At 45.2% G+C, this 24,839-nt stretch overlaps 1 protein-coding gene across 5 annotated transcripts in view; it reads left to right on the top strand.

Moving 5' to 3' along the window:
* The window catches only part of DNAH5 (dynein axonemal heavy chain 5), a 244,682-nt gene that overhangs the window by 37,118 nt on the left and 182,725 nt on the right, over nucleotides 1-24,839 (top strand). For all 5 annotated transcript variants that reach the window (XM_074329069.2, XM_088796437.1, XM_019713456.3 and 2 more), the window contains exons 2-5: nucleotides 11,579-11,713; nucleotides 17,236-17,320; nucleotides 20,768-20,928; nucleotides 22,103-22,324. In XM_074329069.2, coding sequence (XP_074185170.2) covers nucleotides 11,579-11,713; nucleotides 17,236-17,320; nucleotides 20,768-20,928; nucleotides 22,103-22,324 — 603 coding nt within the window. The remainder of the gene's footprint in view (nucleotides 1-11,578; nucleotides 11,714-17,235; nucleotides 17,321-20,767; nucleotides 20,929-22,102; nucleotides 22,325-24,839) is intronic.

Genomic DNA, 24,839 nt, shown 5'->3' with positions numbered 1-24,839 from the left:
TCTAAGGTAGTACATTGCTTTATACACCTGAAACTAATAAAAACTTAGTTCCAGGTGTACAACATGGTAACTTGACCTTTGTACATCTCATGATGTGCTCACCACACTAAGCCCAGGAACCATCTGCCAGCCTGCAAAGCCATCACACTATGATTGACTATATACCCCTTCACCTTTCCCACCCTCCACTCCCCTTCCTTCTGGCAACCATCAGTTTGTTCTTTGTTTCTATGAGTCTGTTTTTGTTTATTTTGATTTTTTAAAAAATTCCACATATAAGTGAAATCATGCAGTGTTGTCTTTCTCTTATTTCACTTAGCATAATACTCTCTAGGTGCATCCATGTTGTCACGAATGGCAGAATTTCATTCTTCTTTATTGCTTAGTAACAGTCCATTGTGTATGCCACCTCTTCTTTATCCATTCATCTATCGCTGGATACCTAGATTGCCTCCAGGCATTGGCTATTGTGAATAATGAACATAGGGGTGCACACATCTTTCTGAATTAGTTCTTTGGATTTCTTTGGGTAAATACCCCAGACTGGAATTGCTGGGTCGTATGATTACTCTATTTTCAGTACTTTGAGGAACCTCCATGCTGTTTTCTACAGCAACTATACCCATTGTCGAGCCACCAACACTGCACGAGAGTCCCCTTTTCCCCACAACCTGTCCAACACTTGTTTTTACTTGTCTTGTTGAAAATAGCCATCTGATAGGAGTGAGGTGGTATCTCATTGTGGTTTTCATTTGCGTTTCCCTAATAGCTAGTGAAGTTGAGCATCTTTTTGTATTTCTATTGGCAATCTGTATGTAATTTTTGGAGAGATGTCTCTTCAGGTCCTCTGCCCATTTTTTGGATTGGATTGTTTATTTTTCTGTCTTCTGTGAAGCCTTCCTGACACTTTGAAGAGGCAGGGCTCCCTTCCCTGTGCCCTCTTGGCATCTCACTTTTGTGCCTGCTAGAGTCCTCATCACATCTCTGTAGGGAAGTGACGTTTGTCCCCGTGTCTCTTTACCTCACTAGCTTGTGAGTTCCTGCAGGACAACGACATTGTTCTCTACATTTTAAAATAGTCTCCCCGTAACACAGAACCTGGTACTAATACTTCCTCATTTATGCTTGTGCGATTAATTGAACGAATTAAACTTTTGACATACCTAAACAATTTTCCTGTACTTTACTACCAAGTCTAAAACATTAAAATCAATGATAAAGTTGTGAGTATAATTAATGAATTCATGTCTTCCTTGGTACAAGCTGCCTTTCTGGGAAACTGTTAAGTTTTTTTGAGGTTTCATTCATATATTTAGGATGCCATTCTGTTCACTGCACTGAAGTATGATATTCACAGAATTACTTTAATGTTGCATTATATTATGTAAATAATGACTGCATATTCTATTTAATGCACTGATATGACAAAGTATTAAATTATAACGTGGTGACCTAAAATGATCAATGACAAAGATTCCAAAACTACTTAATTTCCAAAGCTATAAAGATTCCAAAGCTATAAATCTCTCTATATTTAACCTTGGTCTGGAACTCTTACTGTAATGATGCTATATTATAATTAGGTTATTATAATAAAATAATTGATTTTATCCAGAATATACATGCAAATAACAACCAAATGTGCCATAATCCCTGTAGGTTTAGAAAAGTCAAGCCATATATCCTTTTTCTTTTGTAATACACACAGATTCTTTTCCATGAAAAAACTTGAAATTATTTTGTGTATATTTACTGACTTATTTGCAGAAATATGGCCCAGATATGATGTCTGCCTCCTTTCTGCTTTTCTCATAGATGAAGAATGTGTCTCACCAACTTACAGGTGTACAATGGACACGAACTCCACACTTACAGATTCTGTTTTTCTTTCCTCCCCTAACATGAAACTGAAATATGTAATTTTGCTCGTTGCCTCTGTTGACTTTGAGCGGAAAAAAAAGGAAAGATTTATGATAGTTGCCTTGACTTAAATTCACCTCATTGCAAGCTGGCTTTAAAATGGAGGCGAGTTGGCTCCCTGTTGCACAGATGTGTATGGTCATGCTTTGCACTCTATGGTTTGATGCGAGGGAGTGTTTGTCATCAGATTTCAGATTGCTAGGTTTCTCCAAACAGTGATTCTCCCCTGTGGGGGGAGAGAGAGGGCTGCTCCTCTGGGGAGGCACAACTCCTTCCCCTGCTCAGAAACTCTGCAGGGGGGCGGCCATTGTTCCCTGGGTGGCACAGGAGGAGCCAAGACAAAAAAGAACCTTTGCTCTCAGATATCTTTTGCAAGTTGGAAGGATGTCAGGTTTGCTATTCTCTGGCAAAACAGCCAAACCGGTTTCAGCATCATCTGTTAATCAGGCCCAGACATGTTTGGCCCGGTGAACACATTTAACATACACGAAGTCAAAAGAGTTTCCTTGGAGTGTCAGGAAGCTCGAGGGTGTAGTTGGGGAGTGGGGAGTAGACGCGTACCATTTGTCGTGGCCTAAGTGAGTACCCTTGATCCTGAATGAGTCAAAGCCCAAGGTGCCCATATGGCAGTCACACCATTGCCAGACCCTGGGAGAATGTGCCTCTAAGCGTAAAATTCACCCATTCCACAAACAGCTGTCGAGTGCCTGTTTGGGGCCAGGCGCTGTGGTCCATGACACGGTGGGGAAGAACACTTCCAGGGCTCGTGGAGGTGGGAGTTCAAAGTTGTTTTTCCTACCAAGGTTTGCACAACTCCATTAATGAGGAAAAAGAAAAAAAGAGGGACCCAAAATTTATGTCCTTGGACTTTCTTAAGTTCCTCCCTTAAGTGAGAACCTGGCAGTACTAAGCAGTGATGAACGATTTGTGCAGTGATTTCCTCTGGAGCAGTGTTCTCGGGCTGGGCTGCACATTGGAATCGCCAGAGGAGCTTTTGAGAAATGGCACTGCTGCGGCCCCACTCTGGACAAGAGAAGGCAGGATTTCTTGGGGGTGGGAGCCCCAGACATCAGGCCTTTAAAGCACCCACGGGGTTCTAATGAGCAGCCAGCTTTAAGCACTGGTTTATTGTGATGGATGAGGGAAGTTTGGGAATTTCACCCTTGTGTCATATATAACGTGAATGGTGACACATATATTTTTTAGTATGTAGGTGAAATTGAATTACATGGTCCCTGCTGCCAGAGGGGGCTCTTGGAATTCTGCAAGAATCTAGTAAAACATGATTTTGGAGTAAAACCACTGTGGCGTTGGAGGGAATATAGAATATATGGCCCCGTGAAGATCCACTGTCTCGAGCAGGTCCAGGAACTTGGTGTGCAGAAAACAAACTCTAGGTTAGAATTTGGATGATGGAATGTTGGGGGCAGAGGTGGTTGTGGTGATGGGCCTACCCCTACAGGAAATTTTGGGTTGGCTTGGGTGAAAAATCCAAGGTAAAAGGTAGAGAGGGGATCTTTATTTGCTTGGAAAGAATGACAGGTAAGGGAGTTAGTAAATGGGGGAGACTGAGGGGCCCTGGAAACTACAGCGAAAATAGACAAGATCCCAGAGCTTACGCTTTAGGACACCAGAAAACTGACAGGACCTTCTCCGTTTAAGTGCTCTCTCTTTGCAATGGAGAGGCAGTGCGGCTCTTGTGACAGAAGGGAGGGCTTCACTGTAGCACCTGCTGTGAGTGGATTAGCCAGCCTGGAGTGTCTTTCCCTTCCAGAAACCACTTTGCTGAAGTGCTCTTGATGTGGGAAGGAGGTACGGTGCTTCTTTTGCAGCTGTGGCCCTTCACCTGGAGACATGAAATGAAACGGGAGGAAGAAAAGGCAAGATGGAAACAGCACAGTTGGGAGCAGAGAGTTGCTAAATTGTGGTTCTCCCAGCCAATGAAAGACCAGGTTCGGAGGGTCCAGGAAGCATCACAAAGCAGCCTCTTCCAGTGAGGAAACGGGCCCTGTGGGTTGGAAGGAAAATGCTGGGAGACAAAGAGGGGTGCTTGTCTTTGTTGGAAGACAAGGAAATTGGGTTAACTTTGTAGATATGGTTCTAAATGCCCATGAGTAGAACTGCTGTTCTTCTCGGTTTCCATAACTTAGCACATTTAAATGGGAGGTAGGCTACGCGAGGTCAGCTGTATGTGCTGTGAATTGAGAGAGAGAGTTATCCTCCATACTAATGGCAGAATTTTGTGCAGTGGTTTACCCTGGAGTTATAACGCCATGGAAGACCTAGGGGCTTATTGACTGAATTCAGAGACTGCCGTCATAGACTCACATTGAGCTGAAAAAAATTGTTCCCGCCTTTGATTACCCGAGTGACTTGTAAAATGATTAATTTGGTTAATTTACCACTGATAAACTATCAATGGAGGCTCCACTACGTACTGTTCTGCATACTGGAGATACCGCAAAAATCCAAATAGAAAACATCACTTTCTATGGGGCTGATACACTTATAGGAATGGTGAGATTCAGTTGACATTTATTTTGCTGCTCAGGAGTAAGCAGGATCAGATTTTATATATATACGTATGTATATTAGATAGGTGAGCTAAACCAGCCCTTTGGGTATCCTCCTTTAAAAAAAGAAAAAGAATACATGTTGTACTGCTAATCAGGCCTTTCCGCTCGGCAGACACTTTGAGTAATTTTCCCTTCTGCTCCTGGATGTTCCCTGATTCGTCCCTAGTTGGGGAAAATGGAACAGTGAAGCGAACTGGCCTAAGACGAGCAACCCTACGTCCTTGGTCTTGTTAGCACTAGGTTCCTCAGGTGCTGAATTCTCTGGGGACTTGAGATTGATACTGGTATTGAGAGCCGAAGCGAAATCAGTCCAGAAGTTTTCAGTGTGGTCACCTAAGAGAAGGGGTTTCAACTGCAACTCACAGACTCCACATTATTTACAGTTATCTCCAGTGAGGATTTTAATCTGCATTCTCCTCTCTTCCACTATGTTTCTTACATGCTATGTGCATACGTTTACAGGAAAGAACAAAACACCCGAATCAAACAGACAGAAATGTATTTATTCAAAAATATGCCACACACCATTGTTAAAACAGATCTTTCCCCCCTTTTCAGATTCAGACCTGCAACAAGGCTAATTATGTCAACTTAGAAAAACTTTTTTTTTTTAATACAAAGAACTATTTTTTGCCTCCAGAACCTGTTCCTGGACCTACACGCTTCACTGTGCAAAGGCATCGTATGTGAGCCTGGCGTGTACAGGGTGACATAGTGTACAGGATAACAGGATAAAAGTGTTGTTCAGGGGAAGTGACGAGGAGTGGGAGAAGCATGGAGGCTAGCCTACTGGCTGCCCCATCAGGGAACCCACCTTCTATGCTCTTTTAGGAGTTGACAGTGGGGCGGGGGGTTACCGTTTGCTGAGACACAGGAGTGCAGTGGGAGAGCTGGACACAGGGCATGCCAGCTGGGCAACAGTCCATCCTGGCATAAAATGTCACCAGTGTAACTCAGAAAATGGAGCTAGTTAACTCCAGTTCCCACCCACAACTCCTTCTGTAAGCCATGCAATGTATATGGGATCTCCCCACTGTGTGCCCTCCATAACCCTTCAGTGGATTTAAAGAAGAAATGTTTATGGAATAATTTGAATGGGTGCAAGATTCTTAGCTGTCTGGGACACCTCATGTCTAGGCTTGGCCCTGCACATACATCAGAGCTTGGTTTCCAATTCTGCCACTTGGAAAAATTGTTAATGGTTCATAGTCTCGATTTCCTTGTGTGGCGATAATAATGTCTGCTTCCTAGGGCTTTTGTGACCATGCGACCTAAGCACAGTAAGCAAATGATGATTAGCACATCCATACCTAACAATACAACCAGGGCAAACAGAGCAAAATGTCCTCTGACTCCCTCCTGAAGGTTGGGGAAAGGGTGTCCCTGCGCAGCCGGAAAGGGGCTCCTGGACCTGAAGGCTCCGTCCTCCGCCCACTGTTGGCTGCCTGTGTTGTCAGTGGGGAGAGCCTGGGTCTGAGGCAACTGCCACCTGGGCCCAGCTTTCTAAGGACGGAGGGAGCTTGAACATATGTGCGATTAAAAAAATCATCATTAAAATATTTTGTTTTACCTGAAGTTTGATGTCCAGGGTGAAAGCCTTGGCCCTGCCATTTTAATTCAAGTGCTGGTTGACTTCGTGTTATTATCTCAAGATTGCACCCAATTTAATCTTCACAGATACCTTTAAAGTTGGACTTTTCGCTCCATTTTACCCATGAGGGTGAGGTCTTTCATGTAGTGGGGGGTTATCAACCTTGAGCCAAAATGAAATGTGTGTAGTTCATACACAGTTTATGGACACAAACATGTAGAGTTGGGTTTGGGTTCTCCAGTTAAAGAGAAAAAAAAAAAAAGGGTGGATGGGTTTGTCATAAGAAGAAGTCACAGAGTTTTATTGTGAAAGAGCATGGCCATGGGTCTTTGTTGGGGTTCATGCATTAAAATCTCAAGTTCTCTGGTCTGTGTTGACTTTTGAACCAATGGGAAATGGCTTCAGGGTTAGAAAAGGAATGGAGCTTAGCTGTCACCTGGTACCACACTTTGATTTTAGAGTTGTGGAAACTGAAGCCTGGAGAGGTTAAATGGCAGATGCAAGGGCTTGCAATTAGTGGCAGAGCTGGCACTGGAACCTGTGACCCCACTCTGACACCCAGCCTTGTTAGTCTACATGAAATTGTCTCACCTTGGAAGCAGCATCTATTTCATGTGAGAGAGCACGTTAGTCATTCTTTCATTCCAAGGCGGTAGTAATATACCTTGTCACCAGATTGCTGAAATGTTTTAATCATATGTTCCAGATTTCCTTAGACATCAGATAGGTTTCTGGCCATCTTCCCCACCCCCGTCAGTTGTGCTTGTTCATGCAATGCAAAACAATTTGAATGTGACTCTGAAAAAAAACAAATTCCATAGTTTGCCTCTCTCCTTCTTAACCCCACCCCGCCCTCTCTCTGTAAGTGTCCTACACGTTCCAAAGGCCAGCAGGACAAGCCACCACGAGACAGCTAGTCATCTGACAAGTGTGGCTGCAGTTCCCTAGCAGCCACAAAGCTGCAGCTTTAAGTTCATGGACTGACAATGCACTGGGCTGATCACTAAATATTTGCTTGATATTATTGACTTTTTTGTGGTAGTAAAAAAACCCCACGAAGTCCCTCATGGTACCAGGATACCTTAGTGTAAGTCAGTGAAAGTTGAGACTGATCATCATTGTGGTCTTTCATCTACACGGCACTGGGGTTTACTTCATGCTACTTCTCATTGGCAGACAGGACAATCAGTGTATGTGGCAACATACTCAATGCCTAACATGCTTTTTCATATAGCTCTGAAAACATTTAGTTTAAAAAGCACATTGATAATTTGCTTTGTAGTCATAAACTGCCTTGGAGGTTTTTTTCCTCTGTGATATTTAAGTAAAAATAGAATAATTAGTGTTCTATTTTAGGAATCAACATCTCCTTTACTCCGTTAGAACATACACACACACACACACATATATAATATATTATATGTAATATGTATATTGTATATATGTATATATATTATATATATATGTTCTAGCAGAGTAAAGGATATATATATATCTCCTTTGGAAACTTATAAAGTGTTGCCATGGCAGCATCTTATTTCAGTTTCCATATTCTTTGGAAACCTTCAGTTGTGCCACATCCTGACCCTTTTGGCTCTCCACTTCTTTTATTTCTTTTTGGTTGCCCAGCATTTGCCATCTTGTTTTTTGTTGCTTATTCCTGGCTCTTCCAGTTGCCCACTGTGTCCTTAAGCTTTTGAAGACATTTAGTACAAACTCAGAGAGATCACTCTGAGGAAAGCATTTTATTCCTCCCTGCCAGGAACATAGAAAGTAGTCAAAACAACAGGACATCCTCCTGGTTTTAGCCACATTTGAAAAAAGTTTTAAATTTATTTCTATTTGACCGTTATAGAATGTATATTTTGTGTCAGGACTTGTGTTAGTGTTAGTTTCTTTTTGGAGAAATGGTAAGAAAATAGGTATATTGTTTAGTTTTTTTTTTCCTTTTTTTTAACTTTTACCCCCCACCCCACACCCCAACTTCTTTTAAAGTAGTTCTTTCAGAAGCAGAAAAAGGAATGTAAATTGCATAGGTCTAGCGATGAACTTTCAATCACTCTGAAATCCCCAACTTTTCACTATTTAGTTTTTCTAAAGTTTTTTGTATCTTAAATAGTTCTTCATTGATTCTAAATTCCCCTAAATCTACTAGTGCTACACCTCTTTCGCTTATCATGGAGTTTCTAGAAAGAGTAGTTTCTATCCAGTAGCTTTATAGTTCTCTTTCCCCAATCATCCTTTTCTCAAGTCTACAATCCATTTGCTTTCTATCCAACCAATGAAATGATTCTAACAAGGGTTACTGTGTCATCTCCTGCTGCGTAACAAACCACATCAGGCTCCATGGCCCAAAGCAGCAACACCTGTGTTATTCCTCCTGATTCTGTGGTTGACTGGGTTCTGCTGGGCTGTTCTTCTGTTTCACAGGGCATTGCTTGGGTTGTGGTCAGCTTCAGGCTTGATTAGGCTTGGCATTTCCATGACAGCTTGAAAGTTCTGCTGGGGTGTCAGCTAGGAGGTCGACTGGGGATGTTGACTGGATGCCTTGTGTCATGCGGGGGAACCTGCTCACTGCACCATTTGTCATGCAGGGCGGCCTGCAGGGTCTCTGCTCCCGCTCCCCACATAAGAACGCAGGACATGGTGAGGCCAAAAAGGAACACCCACGGAGCCATAGGTAGGGGAGTCATACCACTATATTCTCGCTGGCGGCTGGGTTGGAGACACAGGAAGCAGGAGCCACACTGTTCACAGCCCTCACTGCGACGCTTGCAGGCTCAGCCACCATCTTCTTGCTAGCCCCCATTTTCTGCTAGCGTAGCCACGGCAGTTATATTAGTGGCCAATGGCTCACTGGTTACAGCTGACGGCCAACTAGCCACAGCTGATGGCCATCCAATCACAGTTGATAGCCATTTACTATCTGAGCCAGCACCTGTCTATGTGAGGCCGGAGAGCCTGGAAACTGCACTCCTGGCTCTGTCCCCACACCTTGGTTGTTTCTCCGTGTGTTTTCCCCATGTGGTTTGGCCTTCTCACAGCATGGTGGCTGGGTTCCCAGGGAGCATTCCCAAGTGCAAAGGCAGAAGCCGAAGGTCTCCTAACAACCAGTCTAGGAAGGTTTACAGTTCTCCCCTTAATCTTTTGGTGAAAACTGGTCACAAGGCAAGCCAAATTCAAGAGGAGAGAAATAGAGTCTCTCTCTCGCTAGATTAGTGGCATGGTCACATTACAGAAGAGCGGTGGGATGCTGTAGCCATCTTGTAAACACAATGATGAGGGCTATCCTAACTGACCCAACCAACCATTTAGAGCATTAGCACTACTGGCCACTCTCTGTGGTTTATCGGTGGTGCTGCCTCCTGCTTTCCTTTCTATCTCTCTTCCCACTTATCCTCAGCCTTCTTCATTTGTTCCTCTTTCCCTCCTTGCCCCTGGCATATTGGTGTTCCCCAGAGTTCTTTACCTTATTTATTCACTGTCCATGACTTTCTTTGAAAGTCATATCTGCACTCATGGTTTACACTGATTTATTCACTAATTTTACTAATATTTATTGAATAACTACTATGCCCATACCATTTCCTGGATTAAAGGGCTGATATCAAAATTGGGCAGGTTCTGCACCTCCCCCACCCCACCCCCCCGCTAGAAAATGACATTTATAGTATACACTGTCTATGTATGTCTATCATAATTATTTTATTTCACTGGTTCTCAGTGGGGGGTGATTTTGTCATGCAGGGGACGTTTAGCAATGTCTGGAGACATTTTTCATTCTTACAGTTTGGTGGTGGGGAGCTACCAGCACCTCGAAGGTATAGAACAAGAAAGCTGCTAAACACCCTGCAGTGCACAGGGCCACGCCTCACAACAGGGATGGTCTGGCCCATAACCTCAGTTGTGCTGGACTGAGAACCTCTATCTCTGTATCTGCAGTGCAATTTCTCCTTGAGCCCTGGCTCCACAGTCCCAATGGTCTGTCGTAGGCTCTGGAGATGCCACCTCCAGTCATCTACCTGACTGCCCTTCCTGCTTCCAGGCTTGCATCGCTCTAGTCCACTTTCCACACTGCTGTCAGAATAACTGATTTTATGATGCCGTTTGGCCAGCTAAACATCTCTCCTGATTTGAACTCATCAGTGATCCTCTATGGACCTCAGACAACGTCTAAACCTTCTAATGTGGCCCATGAGATGTTTTATGATCTGACATCTTTCTCATTTCCCATCACGTCTTTCCAGTCCTTTTTAGTGTGGCCATCTTGGCTGCCTTCTGGTTTCCAGAATGTGCTATGTATTCTTATGCCTCTTGGCCTTTGCACAGGCAGAGATGCCTCTGTCATCCTTTAACTCTAGGCTCTAGTCACCTCTTCCTGACAGTTTTCCTGTATTACCCCCTGTACCCCTCCTCAGCCCCAGGCTAGAGTAAGGGATCCTCTTTTGTGCCACTTCTCCGAAGACCCATACATGTCCCGGCATAAATCTGATGGCCCCCAAACAACCGTAACACCATCCTGTCACATTTTTGCTCACATCCGGCCAACCAGGCTGTGAGCTTTTTTGAAGTCAGTGGGTAGCGTTTGCCTCTGTAGTGCTGGGACACACTTGGGGTTTAAAAACTGTTTGTTGACCAGATGAAGGGATCCAGAGGGCCCACCTTTCCTCTTCCTAGTGGATGCTACTAGCTGGCATTAAAAGAAATTTACTTAATTTAATAAGTTGGAAGCTGAATGTTCACTACTGATGAAATGGTTGAATAAATTATGGTCCATCCATATTACTGAATGTTTTGCAACTATTACACAGATTTGAATAGTCTGTATTAAACTAGAAAGAAGCCTGTGATGCATTATTAAGGGAAAAATGCATGAAAAATTTTATAGTATAATGTGGAGATGTGTGTATATGTTTGCATATGTTTGTGTGAGCATAGTGCATGTGGAAAGATATGCCTCAAACTGCTAACACTGGTTATATTGAACATGCTTTATTATTGCAGTTAATCATCAGTTTAAAAGTGATCAGTGGTATTCAGAAATTCATTTCAAGATGATATGAATCTGTAGACAAACAATAAAGACAGGAGATAGTGTAGAAGAATATTTCTTTAATGGCTTAGGGAATGTTTACAAAGATGGGGATCTTTTTGTGTGTGTGTGTGTTGAAAGCTTACATATACATAGAAATAAGTCTGTAGAGATTTAGAACAAAATGTTAACAGTAATAATTTCTGGATGGCAGATTATTTTTATTTCGTTTGGCTTTTCTCTTGTAAGCATTTCAAAACAATGGGCCCATGTTGTTTTCATAATAGAAATAACATTATTTCTAAAAATAGAAGGCAGTCTATAAAGTCAGGTACCATGAAGCTGCCTGCTACCTGAATACTCGAGACTTGAAAAAAGAACTATAGCATGAAATTATTACAAAATGAATTTATTGGAGACTAGCGGTTGCCACATAACATTTTTGTTCCTTTCTTGTAGCAAAGGCTGAAGGAGGAAAAGGAAGCGAGGCGGGCGCGTTTGGACGGTCGGCATGACTACGTATTTGCAATTGTAGCTTCCTGCCTGGACCTGAACAAAACCTCAGTGGAGGATGCCATTCTGGAAGGGAATCAGGTGCGATGCATTTGTGAGCTCACGGACTTGCTATGGAGGGCACAGAGGGTCAACTGACACTGTCCTCTGGGGATCCCATGCGGGGCCTTCGAGGAGGGGGCCTGTTTTAACATGCACAGGACTCCAGTCTGATTCTGTCCAGCTAGTGGCAGAATGAGCTTGGGGTTCTCCAGCTCTTTATGGTGAATGGGGGTACTTATCTTTGTCATTTCCACAATTCTGATGGCGATGTACACTGCAGTGGTCAGGCATCTACACCATCCATGAAGTGGTCTCCCTAATAAGACATGTGACCATCTGACACCCTACCAAATCTTTACAACATTATTGACTATATTCCCCAACTGTCTTTCGTATCCCTGTGTCAATCTTGTGGTTACCGATTTGTACTTTCTAATCCCCTCACCTTCTCCCTCATCCCCACCCCCCTCCTATCTAGCAACCCTCAGCTTTTCCTCTATGTCTCTGAGACTGTTTCTGATTAGTTTGCTCATTTATTCTATTCTTTAGATTCCACATATAAGTGAGATCATATGGTATTTGTCTTTCTCCATTTGACTTATTTCACTTAGCATAATATCCTATAGGTCCATCCATGTTGTTGCAAATGGTAAGATTTCATTCTTCTTTATGGCTGCTGTGGGGGCGGAGCCCCAGAGAGTAGTTTCCAGGCTCTCGGCCTCACATAGACAGGTGCTGGCTCAGGTAGTAAATGGCCAACTGTGATTGCATGGCCATCAGCTGTGGCTAGTTGGCCGTCAGCTGTAACCAGTGAGCCATTGGCCACAATATAACTGCTGTGGCTAAGAGGAGAAAGAGAAGGAGAGAAGAAGGATGGGGCTAGCAAGAAGATGGCGGCTGGGCTGGCAAGCGTGGATGGCGGTTTGCGGACAGTGTGTATCCAGCCTCCAGTGAGAGTATAGTGCCGCCAGAGAGAATAAAGTGGTATGACTCCCCTACCTATGGCTCTGTGGGTGTTCCTTTTTGGCCTCACCATATCCTGCGTTCTTGTATGGGGAGCGGGACCAGAGACCCCCGCCGGACGCCCTGCATGACAAATGGCGCAGCGAGCAGGGTCCCCCGCATGACACATGGCGCAGCGAGCAGGGTCCCCCGCATGACACATGGCGTAGTCGGCAGGATATGGTGCCAGCCAAAGCTCTCCAAAGGACGGTGGAGTAGTTTGTGCGTGTGAACACCCAGTCTGAGGAAGACCAGGAGGAGCAGCTGCCGGAGAGCTGGACCCCCGTGGAGGGGTGGGAGGACGTGGACGGTTCTCCCACCAGCACAGGAAAAGCCATGCAGCTGCTGCAGAGATGGAGCCCTGTGGAGAGGTGGAAAGATGTGGACGGTTCCCCAACCAGCACAGGCCGGAGAAAGCGAAGGTCGTTGCAGCCCTGTGGGCCGGGAAGTTCCTGCTCAGGCAGCCCGGATGCAGGACTTGTAGTCCCAGGAGGTAACGCTTGCTGAGTCCTCCGTGGGAGATGAGGGTGAGGTCAAGGTCGTCCCTCACCCCCAGGACAGTCCTGGCGAATGACTATGGACTATGGGAAATTGCCTTCCATCCCTAATTTAATGGACCGCTTGACTGTTTGTTTGGGAACTGTTGTTAGTGGAACTGGGGGATATTTGCTTTTGTCTCTTGACTGGCCGCCATTGAGAATATGTAAGCACCTTGATTGTGAGTCGCTGTTGTTCCAGCAGGGTACCCTGAGAGGCACAGAGAGAGTGGCAGTGCGCTGAGAGGTCTGGCTGAGCCCTGAAGATACCCTGGCTGTGCCCAGGAAGTCGGGCTGTTCCCAGAGAGAGTAGAGCCCTGGCTGAGTCCAGGAAGTTTGGCTGAGTCCTGAAGATACCCTGGCTGTGCCCAGGAAGTCGGGCTGTTCCCAGAGAGAGTGGCAGTGCCCTGAGAGCCCTGGCTGTGTCCAGGAAGTGTGGCTGTTCCCAGAGAAAGTGGCAGTGCCCTGAGAAACCCTGGCTGTGTCCGGGAAGACAGGTGGTACCCTAAGAAGTCCAGGAAGTCTGGCAGTGCCCAGGAGTACTGGTGGTGCCCTGAGAAACCCTGGCTGTGTCCGGGAAGACAGGTGGTACCCTAAGAAGTCCAGGAAGTCTGGCTGTGCCCAGGAGTACTGGTGGTGCCCTGAGAAACCCTGGATGTGTCCGGGAAGACAGGTGGTACCCTAAGAAGTCCAGGAAGTCTGGCCGTGCCCAGAAGCACTGGTGGTGCCCTGAGAAACCCTGGCTGTGCCCAGAGAGCCTGGCTGTGTCCAGGATATTGCATTCACCCCCAGGCTCCTCGCACAGGTCCCCTCGCGGAAGACGCTTGTCGCGTAGATTGTGAGGCGAGAGCCTGTAGGGGTGGAGTGTGGGGGCGGAGCCCCAGAGAGTAGTTTCCAGGCTCTCGGCCTCACATAGACAGGTGCTGGCTCAGGTAGTAAATGGCCAACTGTGATTGCATGGCCATCAGCTGTGGCTAGTTGGCCGTCAGCTGTAACCAGTGAGCCATTGGCCACAATATAACTGCTGTGGCTAAGAGGAGAAAGAGAAGGAGAGAAGAAGGATGGGGCTAGCAAGAAGATGGCGGCTGGGCTGGCAAGCGTGGATGGCGGTTTGCGGACAGTGTGTATCCAGCCTCCAGTGAGAGTATAGTGCCGCCAGAGAGAATAAAGTGGTATGACTCCCCTACCTATGGCTCTGTGGGTGTTCCTTTTTGGCCTCACCATATCCTGCGTTCTTGTATGGGGAGCGGGACCAGAGACCCCCGCCGGACGCCCTGCATGACAAATGGCGCAGCGAGCAGGGTCCCCCGCATGACAGCTGCGTAATACTCCATTGGATAAATGTACCACAGTTTCTTAATCCAGTCGTCTACCAATGGGCATTTCAGTTGTTTCCATGTCTTGGCTATTGATGTGATGTTACTAAAGGGTAAGTTGAGAGGAGTCATGATCAGTTGGCTGTCATGAGTCAGTATGAGCCGGCTCCAGCTGGCTTTGTTCCTTTTTGCTGTGTCACTTTGGTAGGGTTAATCGGAGTCAGTGAGACAGTTAAGGGTGGATAATACTAATATGTTTAAACTACAGGATGAATCAATCAGTGTTGAGAAAATGTCCCTTTCCTCCTCTTCGTCCCCCTCATCACAGCACGTGGTTATTGAATATTTACCATGTGTCCGTCTCTGTTATAAGTGATGGTTGTCATTCAGGGTGTCATGCAGAGTCTCTGTTCCCACTCCCCACGTAAGAATGCAGGACATGGTGAGGCCAAAAAGGAACACCCACGGAGCCATAGTTAGGGGAGTCATACCACTATATTCTTGCTGGCGGCTGGGTTGGAGACACAGGAAGCAGGAGCCACACTATCCACACCTGCTGTCCGCTTTTCTCTGCCAACCAACCTCACTTGCTAGCTGCAATCCGCCGTGCTAAGTGTAATCCACGCTTGCTAGCTCAGCCACCATCTTCTTGCTAGCCCCCATTTGCTGCTAGCGTAGCCACGGCAGTTATATTAGTGGCCAATGGCTCACTGGTTACAGCTGACGGCCAACTAGCCACAGCTGATGGCCATCCAATCACAGTTGATGGCCATTTACTACCTGAGCCAGCACCTTTCCACGTGCGGCTGAGAGCCTGGAAACTGCACTCCTGGCTCTGTCCCACAATGTTCATCTATTATCTCATTTAATCCTCAGAATACCAAGAGGTAGATAACATTATTTGCAAAAAATGGAGGCATTTTCTGCAAATAATGTTTTTTGCAGGAGACAAAGTCACATAGCTGAGTCAGTCTTGGAGAGATTGTTCTCGAAGTGGGTTGCTTAACTCTACCTTACTTCCAATTTAGACATCTGGATTCGAGATAATGCAGGTGGGACCAACGAGTAAAAGTTCGGAATTGGAAGAACCCCAGTATGACCCCAAGTCATACTGCTATGTCACAATCAGGACCCAGGAATGTCAAAACCTGGAGGTTTAAAGAAAACATCCTGGCTTAGACTTACAAGCATGACTAGAGGGGCAGTTCCAATACTTGGCTTGGAAATTAATCTCGTGGAGTATGTTTTAGTTATCCCCATAGCATTCTCAAGCAAGGAAATGTAACAAAGGAAACAGGGCAACTTGCTTTTCCTTATATTTCATAGTTTTATCTGTGACATGATAGAAACTGAAGGGGGCTTATTTTCACACTTAAATTTTTCAGGCTAGAGTTTATCCTTTAAAAATTTTTTATTTTAAATTGTAAAATACACATAACATAAAATTTATGGTGTTAATCATGTTTAAGTGTCCAGTTCAGTAGTTTTAAGAATATTCACATTGTTGTGTAACTAATGTTCAGGATTCTTTTCATCTTGCAAAACTGAAATTCCATACCATAAAACAACTTTCCATTGCCCCCTCACCCCAGCCCCTGGCAACCACCATTCTACCTTCTCTCTGTAAATTTGACCACTTTAGATACCTCGTATAAGTGGAAGCATACAGTATTTGTCTTTTTAGGACTGGCTCATTTAACTTAGCAAAATGTCCTCAAGGTTCATCATATTGTAGCATGTGTCAGAATTTATCTCCTTTTTAAGGCTAATTAATATTTCATTGTATGTATGTACCACATCTTGCTTATCCATTCATTTGTCAATGAACAGCTGGGTTGCTTCCACCTTTTGGCTAGTGTGAATAGTGCTGCTATGAACACGGGGGTACAAATATCTACAAGACCCTGCTTTTAATTCTTTTGGGTATATACCCAGAAGTGGAATTTCTGGATCATACAGCAATTCTATTTTTAATATTTGGAGGAACCGGCATAGTGTTTTCCACAGTGACATTTTACATTCCCACGAACAGCGCATAAGCGTTCCAATTTCTCAACATCCTTGCCAACATTTATTATTTTCTTTTTTTTGACAGTCACCATCAGATTTTATCCTTTTTCTTTTAATTTTAATTTGAACCTGTGCTATTGACTATTTAAAAGAGGTATTTTCATTGGTAGCAGGCCAGTCGGCAGACCTCTCCGTGTCCAGTGAAACTCATGGATGGATCTGAGGTCCAGGTTGCTATTGGCTGGACTCTTCCAGAGCCACATGGGTTCTCACGGCATTTTTTAGTGATTATTGAAGTTTAATATTAATAATTATTTCTAGTGAGTTAGACTAGGTTTTGAAAGGTTTGTTCTCTCTTTCTGATCTGCAATTGAATGCAAATGAAACACTCATCGATATTTATGTCTGTGTTCAACAGTTCAACATGTTAGGAAATTAGCAAAAATGGAGGGGCAATCTCTATTTGCATGTGTAGCAAATATTTTTATGATTAATTGAATTACTTCTTTGAATTCAATCTTTACTACGTGAAGCATTTATTCTTTTGTGGTTTTTATGATGAAAAACATGAGATGCCTTCCCTGTGGTTTGCATTAGATGTAGTTAGTCCTCAGGTAGGAAGACGACCATAAATGCTGATTGCAACGCGCTCTCTAATTCAGAACAAAGTCCTTACCTTGCCTTTTCTTTTTCCCAGATTGAAAGGATCGATCAGCTTTTTGCCGTTGGAGGTCTTCGTCACCTCATGTTTTACTATCAGGATGTGGAGGTAGCAGAAACAGGTATCCAAATTGGATGTGACACAGCCCTGAAATGTGTTGTTAGGTTTACTTGAGGACGGCACAAAGCACAAAGCCCCTGTGCGAGCTGAGCAGGCCTTGTACACTGTCACCTTGGGAGGGGGGACAGGTGGGCCGCGGCGAGGTGCCCTGGCTGACGCCCAGATCCCATTTTCACCTCAAGGAAAAGGGACAGATAATGGTGGGTATTTAGCTTGGTTGTTTTACCTATATTTGGGGTAAGTTTTCCTTTTCAGGCTGCGCTAGTATTTAAGGTTCAATAAACTAGTTACATTTTGAGGCTTCTTTTCCTTACATGGTAGTTCATTTTACGCAATTATGTTCTAGAACTTCTTGTGGGCATCTGTGGCTTCTCTATATAGGCACTATTTCTTTTTAACAGGGATTGTGGCCAATAAGCATAGCACAAGTTTTCCAATTAAATATCACATTATATTTATTTTCTACTGACTATGATTTAAATGAGCAATATTGAATGATAAATTTAGTGATTTTCACTTAAGAAAAATTTGTAAATCTTTGTGTGGATTCAACTGGCAAATCCCATTCTACTTTTATGTGGATTCATATAATTTTAAAGCCAAACGAGGGATATAAACATATATATTATGATTGCATTAAAATATCATATGCACCCTTTTATTACCTTTTTGAAGAAAGGGAAAATAGTTATTGCTGTTGGTATATAGTATGACTCTACTTTTTTGTTTAAAAACTCTGGAAATTATGCATGCATACCTTAAATGACTGACATTTTCCCAAAATTGTCTACGTGATATTTTAGAAATATCAGAAAGTTCATTATATTTTGAATGAAAATTCAAAATAATACAGAAGTTTTGTATTCTGTCCCAGGTTGCAAAACTCATGGAATGTTGAGTTCATCCATCAACTAAGTACTGGGTGAAGCTGGCTTTTGTGTATAAATTTTACATTGAACAAGAAAGGTGTATGGGACGTGAGCATAAATTCTAGTTTATTTTTGCTTCCCACTCCCCCTTTAAACGTTTTCAGTGGGAGTAGCTTGTCTTCTGACCTTGGATTAAAATTCAGATAATCCCGTGATTTTTCAGGATATTCTTGGATAAGACAAATTCCTATGGTTGTTTCAAATTACAATCTCAGTTCAGAAACTAAAAACATCCCATTGATCAAAACTAGTTGATCTAAAGTTAAATCTAGTGAATCCCTGGCTCTCTCCCTTCCTCCCAACCCCATCCCCAGCAGGGGTCTCTGAAGACTGATATTTGCAGTGGGAGAAGAGCATATGGTTCTCTGCTTCCTCAATTTAACCTCCCCCACCCCCACCCCCGTTGTCTACATTGTGTTAACCACAGTTTCTGACTGGTCAGGCATGAAGTAGGGCAGAGACAAGAGGTAAGAGGTGGCAGGAAAGTTTCTGGTTGACTGGCACTGTCATGAGCTGGCTGACCTTGCATTCTCTGGGCCCTTGCTGTTGTGGGCATTATGGTGGGTTCTCCACGTGTGGCCCCCGGGAACACTCTCACGGTGATGGGTTGTCTTCCAGGAGGCCATTGCCCTCTGCTTGTGTATTTTGGTACCATGCACCACACTGGCTTGCTCTGTTCTGTCATCCTTCCAGCACTCCTCTTGAGATTTAAGATGGCTCAGACCCACTCTCTTTTCAGTGGAGTCCCACCTGCTTCCCTAGAAACACTTCCAGTTCCTGTCACTGCCATCAGTGGACATGTCACCAGCTGCCAGTTCAGCCCTGCTTTTCCCTATCTGCCCTGTGGCTTGCTGAGTTTAGATTTCTAGGGGGGTGTCATATCCCAGTCCAGTTTGTCCCTGAGCTCCGTCAGACACAAATCGGGCTCTTTAGGTGGTGGAATTAAAGAGCCTAGTTCTTCACTACGGTGACCAGTGGTCCTGGTTTGTCCGAGATTTGCCCAGTTTTAACACTGCAAAACTCATGTCTAGGATTCCCTTCAGTCCTGGGCATCCCAGGGCAGTTGATCACTCCTTTTCGACCTAAGTGTAAGTGGAAGCATTCCACACCCATAACCTTTGCACAGCACAGCCGTGCTCACAAAACCCTTCCTCCGTCCACACTCTCCTGAGCCTTTTGGATTCAGCTGTGGGTGAGATGTTTCATTTCTAGGACACCACTTTGAAATTTCTGCAAGTTTTTTTTTTTTGGCCTTAAACTCTCCTTGTTTTCTGATATCGATCAGATGTTGGTACCTTGGTTGAAACGTCTACTTTAACATCTTACTCATGAGACCTAGGTGATATTTGTCAGAAATGGGACACCATTTTGAATGAGAGAGAGAGATCTTCCCGTTACCTTTCTTGGAGGGATTCGCTATCAGAGCCCCAGTGCAAGTCTCTAGCCCAGCGCCACGGGAGCAAGAGGCCCAGGCAGGAGAGGATTCCTCGCAGGGGTTCTGATCCCAAGGTCTTAGGATTCCATCCTCTCCCCAAGTCCCTCCCTGAGCACTGTCCTCCCACCTCAGTCATCTTGCTTGAGCTATCGATCCATTTGGAGATCTAAAACTTTCTTAGACATATAGGGCACAGTGGAATAGCTCAGAGCATACTCTTTGTATGTAAATGGTCCACTCATGAGTTGTGTGCTTGGACAACCAAAAATGAATTTTCAAATAATAATACTTAGTCAGCTAGTATTTTTTAGGTGCTTTTCTAAGGGCTTTACAGATATTAACTTATTTAATCCTCACAACAGTTGCAGAGGCTGGGTTTTAGCATTATTATTCCCATTTTTCAGATGACAAAACTGAGGCACAGCCACATTAAGTAACTTGCCCAAGGTCACATGGTTAGGCAGTGCAGCCTGAGATTGCCCTGGGACTCGGACTACAGAGCCCACACCACTCATCTTGCACTGCCCTGCTCCTTGAGCAGTGACTTGAAGGGCCAACCACACCATGACAGAGAACGGCAGCAGGGGCAGGTGGAGGTCTGGAGTTTTGTAGTTTCAGCTGGTTTTGATCTTGGCTCTGCCACCTGTTGGCTGTGTGACTTGGGACAGGTCCCAGCTGCCTTCAGGGTCATAGGCAGTTTGGATAATGTAGACAAGGTAGCAACGGAGGGCCTGACACACAGCACATGCCCAGAGATGCTGTCTCCTCCCTCACCCCTTCTCACTGCGCCCGTGGAGGCCCATTGCAACGGAGACAACTTTTGCAGCTTCAGCAAGAATCTGTTCTTTCCTATTCCTGCTCTTCCCATTCCTGTTTTTTCCTGGAGCAACAATTTTGAAATGAACCTGTGACCTGGGATTAGATCTTTTTAGGGCTCAGTCTAGTGATTATCCAAGTGGTGGACCTTCCAGGGCACCGGGGCGAGCCAACGTGGCAATCTTTTACCAAGGAAACTTCACTCCAGGAGGCGACCCTGTGGATTACATACAGCATTTGTGAAACGAAGATTCTTTTGCCTTTGTAGAACAACTTGGCTCTTCGGAAGGAGTAAATCCTGTTTCTGGAAAGATGAAAAAACCTAAGGTGTTCGTGACCGAGGGAAAAGATGTGGCTCTGACTGGAGCGTGTGTGTTCTTCATCAGAACTGACCCTTCCAGAGCCATCACCCCTGAGAACATTCACCGGGTAAGGGGCGAGAGAAATCCTTAGCCCGATTACCAAAGATCACGTAAGTCCCACAGAAGACATCCATCCCTGTGGAGACAACCACAGTGCTCACTAAATATGTAAAAATACAAACAAGTGTTTTGAAAAAGCATTTAAAGCAAGCGATTAAGAGGACATTTCCTTGAAATCTATTGGATAAGAGGACTTAATGTCCAATTTATTAACAACATTTGATATAACATTATGTGTGTGTGTGTGTGTGTGTGCGCGCATGTGCCCAGTGAAGTCTTTTAAAGAGAATTCCCCACACACAACTTACTGGATAGCAAATTTCACACATTTAAAGTAAGAGTTATAAAAGCGAATATGTATGTATGTATATAACTTTGTTTTTTTGTGTGCAAAATAAAGTTCATCTGTCCATTCCTCCCCTGTCCTCAGTGGGTGCATTATCTCTTTGGAGCAAATAAACTGGTAAACAGCTTCTCTGTTTATTTCATGCTTTCATTTTGATGATTGCACTTTAGAATGGCATAAAGCTTACGTCTTAACTAGGGTGAAAATAATGACTTACTGGGTTGAGAGACTGATTATACAAACAGACAATGGCCATATGTAAAAATAGAACTTTGACGTATAACCTGCAGCAACCTGCCCAGGAAACCAACCCCTATGTACAGTAAACAACTCAGGTAGCCAGCCTGCTATGTCAGACTTGCAGGAAACAATAACTTCTGTGACCATTGGCCAAAATGGGCTTGATTCTGGACTTTCAGTCTCCCTAATTTTTGTTCATACTTTCAGTGGACTTCCCTGGGCCAGCCAGAGAAATCCAGATGTGCACCCCTCACCAATCACATAGGATGCTTGCCTCTGGCTAGCCGGCCTCCAGCTTTCCCAGGCCAACAGCTACCAATCAGGGCACCCCTGAAGCCGTTCTGAGACTTCCATTTTCTCCATTATGAAGCTTTCCCACTCCCCTGCCTGCTTTGAGTCTCTGCCGAACACAAGTGATGGTCCTGTCTCCCTTGTTACAGCAAGCTGGGAGTTAATAGCCTCTGCTTTTGTCGTTGGACTGGTCTTTGTTTACTTCCACCTGCTAGCTGGTTAATGAACAACATTCAGAAGTGACTTAGCTATGTTGCGACTGCAGGTAATTTTTACAGTAAAGCATCTCCTAATTGTTTTCCAGGAGGTGAGCTTTAATATGTTAGATGCCGCAGACGGGGGCCTGCTCAACAGCGTGAAATGTTTGCTGTCAGACATCTTCATTCCCGCGCTCAGGGCCACGAGCCATGGCTGGGGCGAGCTCCAGGGTCTGCAGGAGGCATCCAGCATCCGGCAGGAGTTCTTGAGCTCTCTGGAAGGCTTTGTGAGCATCCTGTCGGGTGCACAGGAGAGTCTGAAAGAGAAGGTGAGAGCGAATAAGTTATTTCTTCAAAAGTGATCAGATGGTGAACAAATCAACGTACAAGTGTGCAATGTTTCCCTTAGGTGGTCTTCATTCTAGTACCCTGCAAATTTAGAAAAAAAATTTCATGGGCATTTTTATTGCCCCCTCAAGATGTGCTGGTGACTAGCTTTAAATTCCTATAGTTTGGGGTGATTAATGTATTAGGGGTTCCATAGAAATGTTGGCTGTGATGGAAGAGTCAGTCATGTCAGATGTGTGACTGCAAAGACAAGGGTATGAAATGCTCCTGGCATTGTTGTGCATCCCAGAAGGAAAGGAGTTTGGATCCTGTGTGTGTGTGTGTGTGTGTGTGTGTGTGTGGTGACTGGTGGATGGTGGGTGGTTGTCGTAGGTGGTGGTGGTGGTGTTGTTGGATGGTGGTGGGTGGTGGGTGGTGGTCATGGGTGGTGGGGGATGGTGGCTGTGGGTGGTGGGTGGTGGTCATGGGTGGTGGGGGATGGTAGCTGTGGGTGGTGGGTGGTGGTCATGGGTGGTGGGGGATGGTGGCTGTGGGTGGTGGGTGGTGGTCATGGGTGGTGGGTGGTGGTAGTGTTGGTGGGTGGTGGTGGTGGTGGTGGTGGTGGTGGTAGTGGTGGGTAGGGATAGAGGAAATCCTGAAGAGGAGGGAGGAGAGAGGAGTTGACACAGTTAGAGAGTGTGGTCAGGTCTTGTGGTTCAGCCAGTGACCAAAAGGATCTTCAAGAATAAGTTTGGCAAATGTGATTTTAGCTTCCGTAAAATTTGTGCTGTCTACAGTAAGCCTGCGTTCGTGGTTACTGGGGGTACGTGGCAGCCCAGAAAAGGCATGTATGGGAGAAAGAGGCATGGATCCCGTGATACCCATGACAGAGTAACACTCATCCCTCTCCAGGGAGCATTGAGACCTACTGGGACCTATTGGGATATTGGGAGGGAGAGATGGGGGTGTTAAGCTTCCTAAAGAATATGGAATGGGGGAGTTGAGGAAATTTCATTCAGACTGGGGCAGGATAATTCCAGCTAATGTGAGTTACATGAATAGTTCACCACAATTCATATGAACAATTAGCTATGATTCAGGCAATAGTAAAATGCAAGTTGAACCAAATTGGATTATTCTACCTAGAAAAGCCATGCTTTCATTATGATTCCACATCATTTTGTTGCAGAGGTATTTAAAAAGTGGGATGGATCCCCCACAGAAGGGAGACAGTCCCACTTCATGAAGCCCAGAGCCCTAGAACCAAGGAGCCCTTGAGATGTGGCAGGTGGAAGGGGCAGAGTGGGAGAGGTTGGGGGACCAGGTGTGCTGGAGTCCCTTCTGTGTTGGGGCAGCATGAGCGAGCGCACAGGGCAGTGGAGACATGTGGCTGCCCCAGTGGGTGTTCAGGGCTCTGTCAGAGGGTAACAGTGTGAAAACCAATCGGGAGGCCAGGCTCAGGAAGCACAGAGTGGAACCTCTGAGCCCCATGTTGGGGGGTGGAGAGGCAGCAGAGAGCTTCTGAATAGGGCTGGACTTGGGGGCCAGGACTTGGGGGCCAGTCAGAGTGGCAGGATTTTATTAGGGAGCCAAAGGCCGGAAACAGGAAACCTTGAGGGGGCCGTCCAGGGGCTGCAGAGTCCCGTTGCAGCTGGTGCCGTTGGCAGGGGCACAGCCTCCCCCTGCAGGCTGGTGTGAAGGGCGCAGAGTGGTGCTCTACACTCTCCAGCCTGCACCGCCCCCCCCATCTCCTAGCACACTCTTTGGTTTTGCCTTGATTTACCAAGAAGCCCTTAGGGCCTGGGCTTCATGAAGCAGCTCCTGGGCCATGGTGGTGGAGGGTGAAAAATAGCCACGCCCTTTCTTGCTGGTTCTGAACCATCTGAGAAACATACTAGCTCTGCTGCTGGTAAAGTGGGATTGGGCCTGAGATCCGAATTTAGAGACTCACAGTGCCAGGTGCACACTCACCAGAAGGAAACTGTCCTTGTGAGATGTGGAGGTCCATTTTGTTTTGTGTGTGTTGAAAAATACACTAGGTTTCATTGTCAAGTCAAAATCCAACACACCTCCTTCTCTACCCCCTTCACCCCCCACTAAAAAACAAACAAACATCTGTTTGCCGTTGAATTTGCCAACTATAAAGATGTTACCGGGTAAGGACACGGGAGCCTTTCCCTCTGGATAGTTTCAAAAACGAATGTGATAGATTAGAAATTACTCCTACCGCCCCCCCCCACCAATCAATTTCCTCGAAGCTTCCCCACTTCCTTTGGCCTCATGAGTTGACTGTTTAATGTCCAAGTTCTCTATTAATTCCCAAATTTTGTGATGTTATGACTTTCTGTCCACTTCAATCTTTCTTTTTGACCCCAAATTGGACCTCAGAGTCCATCTCTGGGGGGTGCGCTCAGCGTGTGGGAGGACTGGGCGTTTTCTGTCTCCCTGTGGTGCAGGATCTTCCTTCAGAGAGCAGGCTAGTTTAGACTAGAGGATCCCCTTACGATCCTCCTAAGC

This window comes from Rhinolophus sinicus, chromosome 3 (genome assembly GCF_057876585.1).
Source record: "Rhinolophus sinicus isolate RSI-liver-muscle chromosome 3, RSI-T2T, whole genome shotgun sequence".
In the NCBI taxonomy this organism is placed as follows: domain Eukaryota; kingdom Metazoa; phylum Chordata; class Mammalia; order Chiroptera; family Rhinolophidae; genus Rhinolophus; species Rhinolophus sinicus.
The sequence above is the reverse complement of the archived record's forward strand: the minus strand, read 5'-3'. Positions and strand labels throughout refer to the sequence as shown.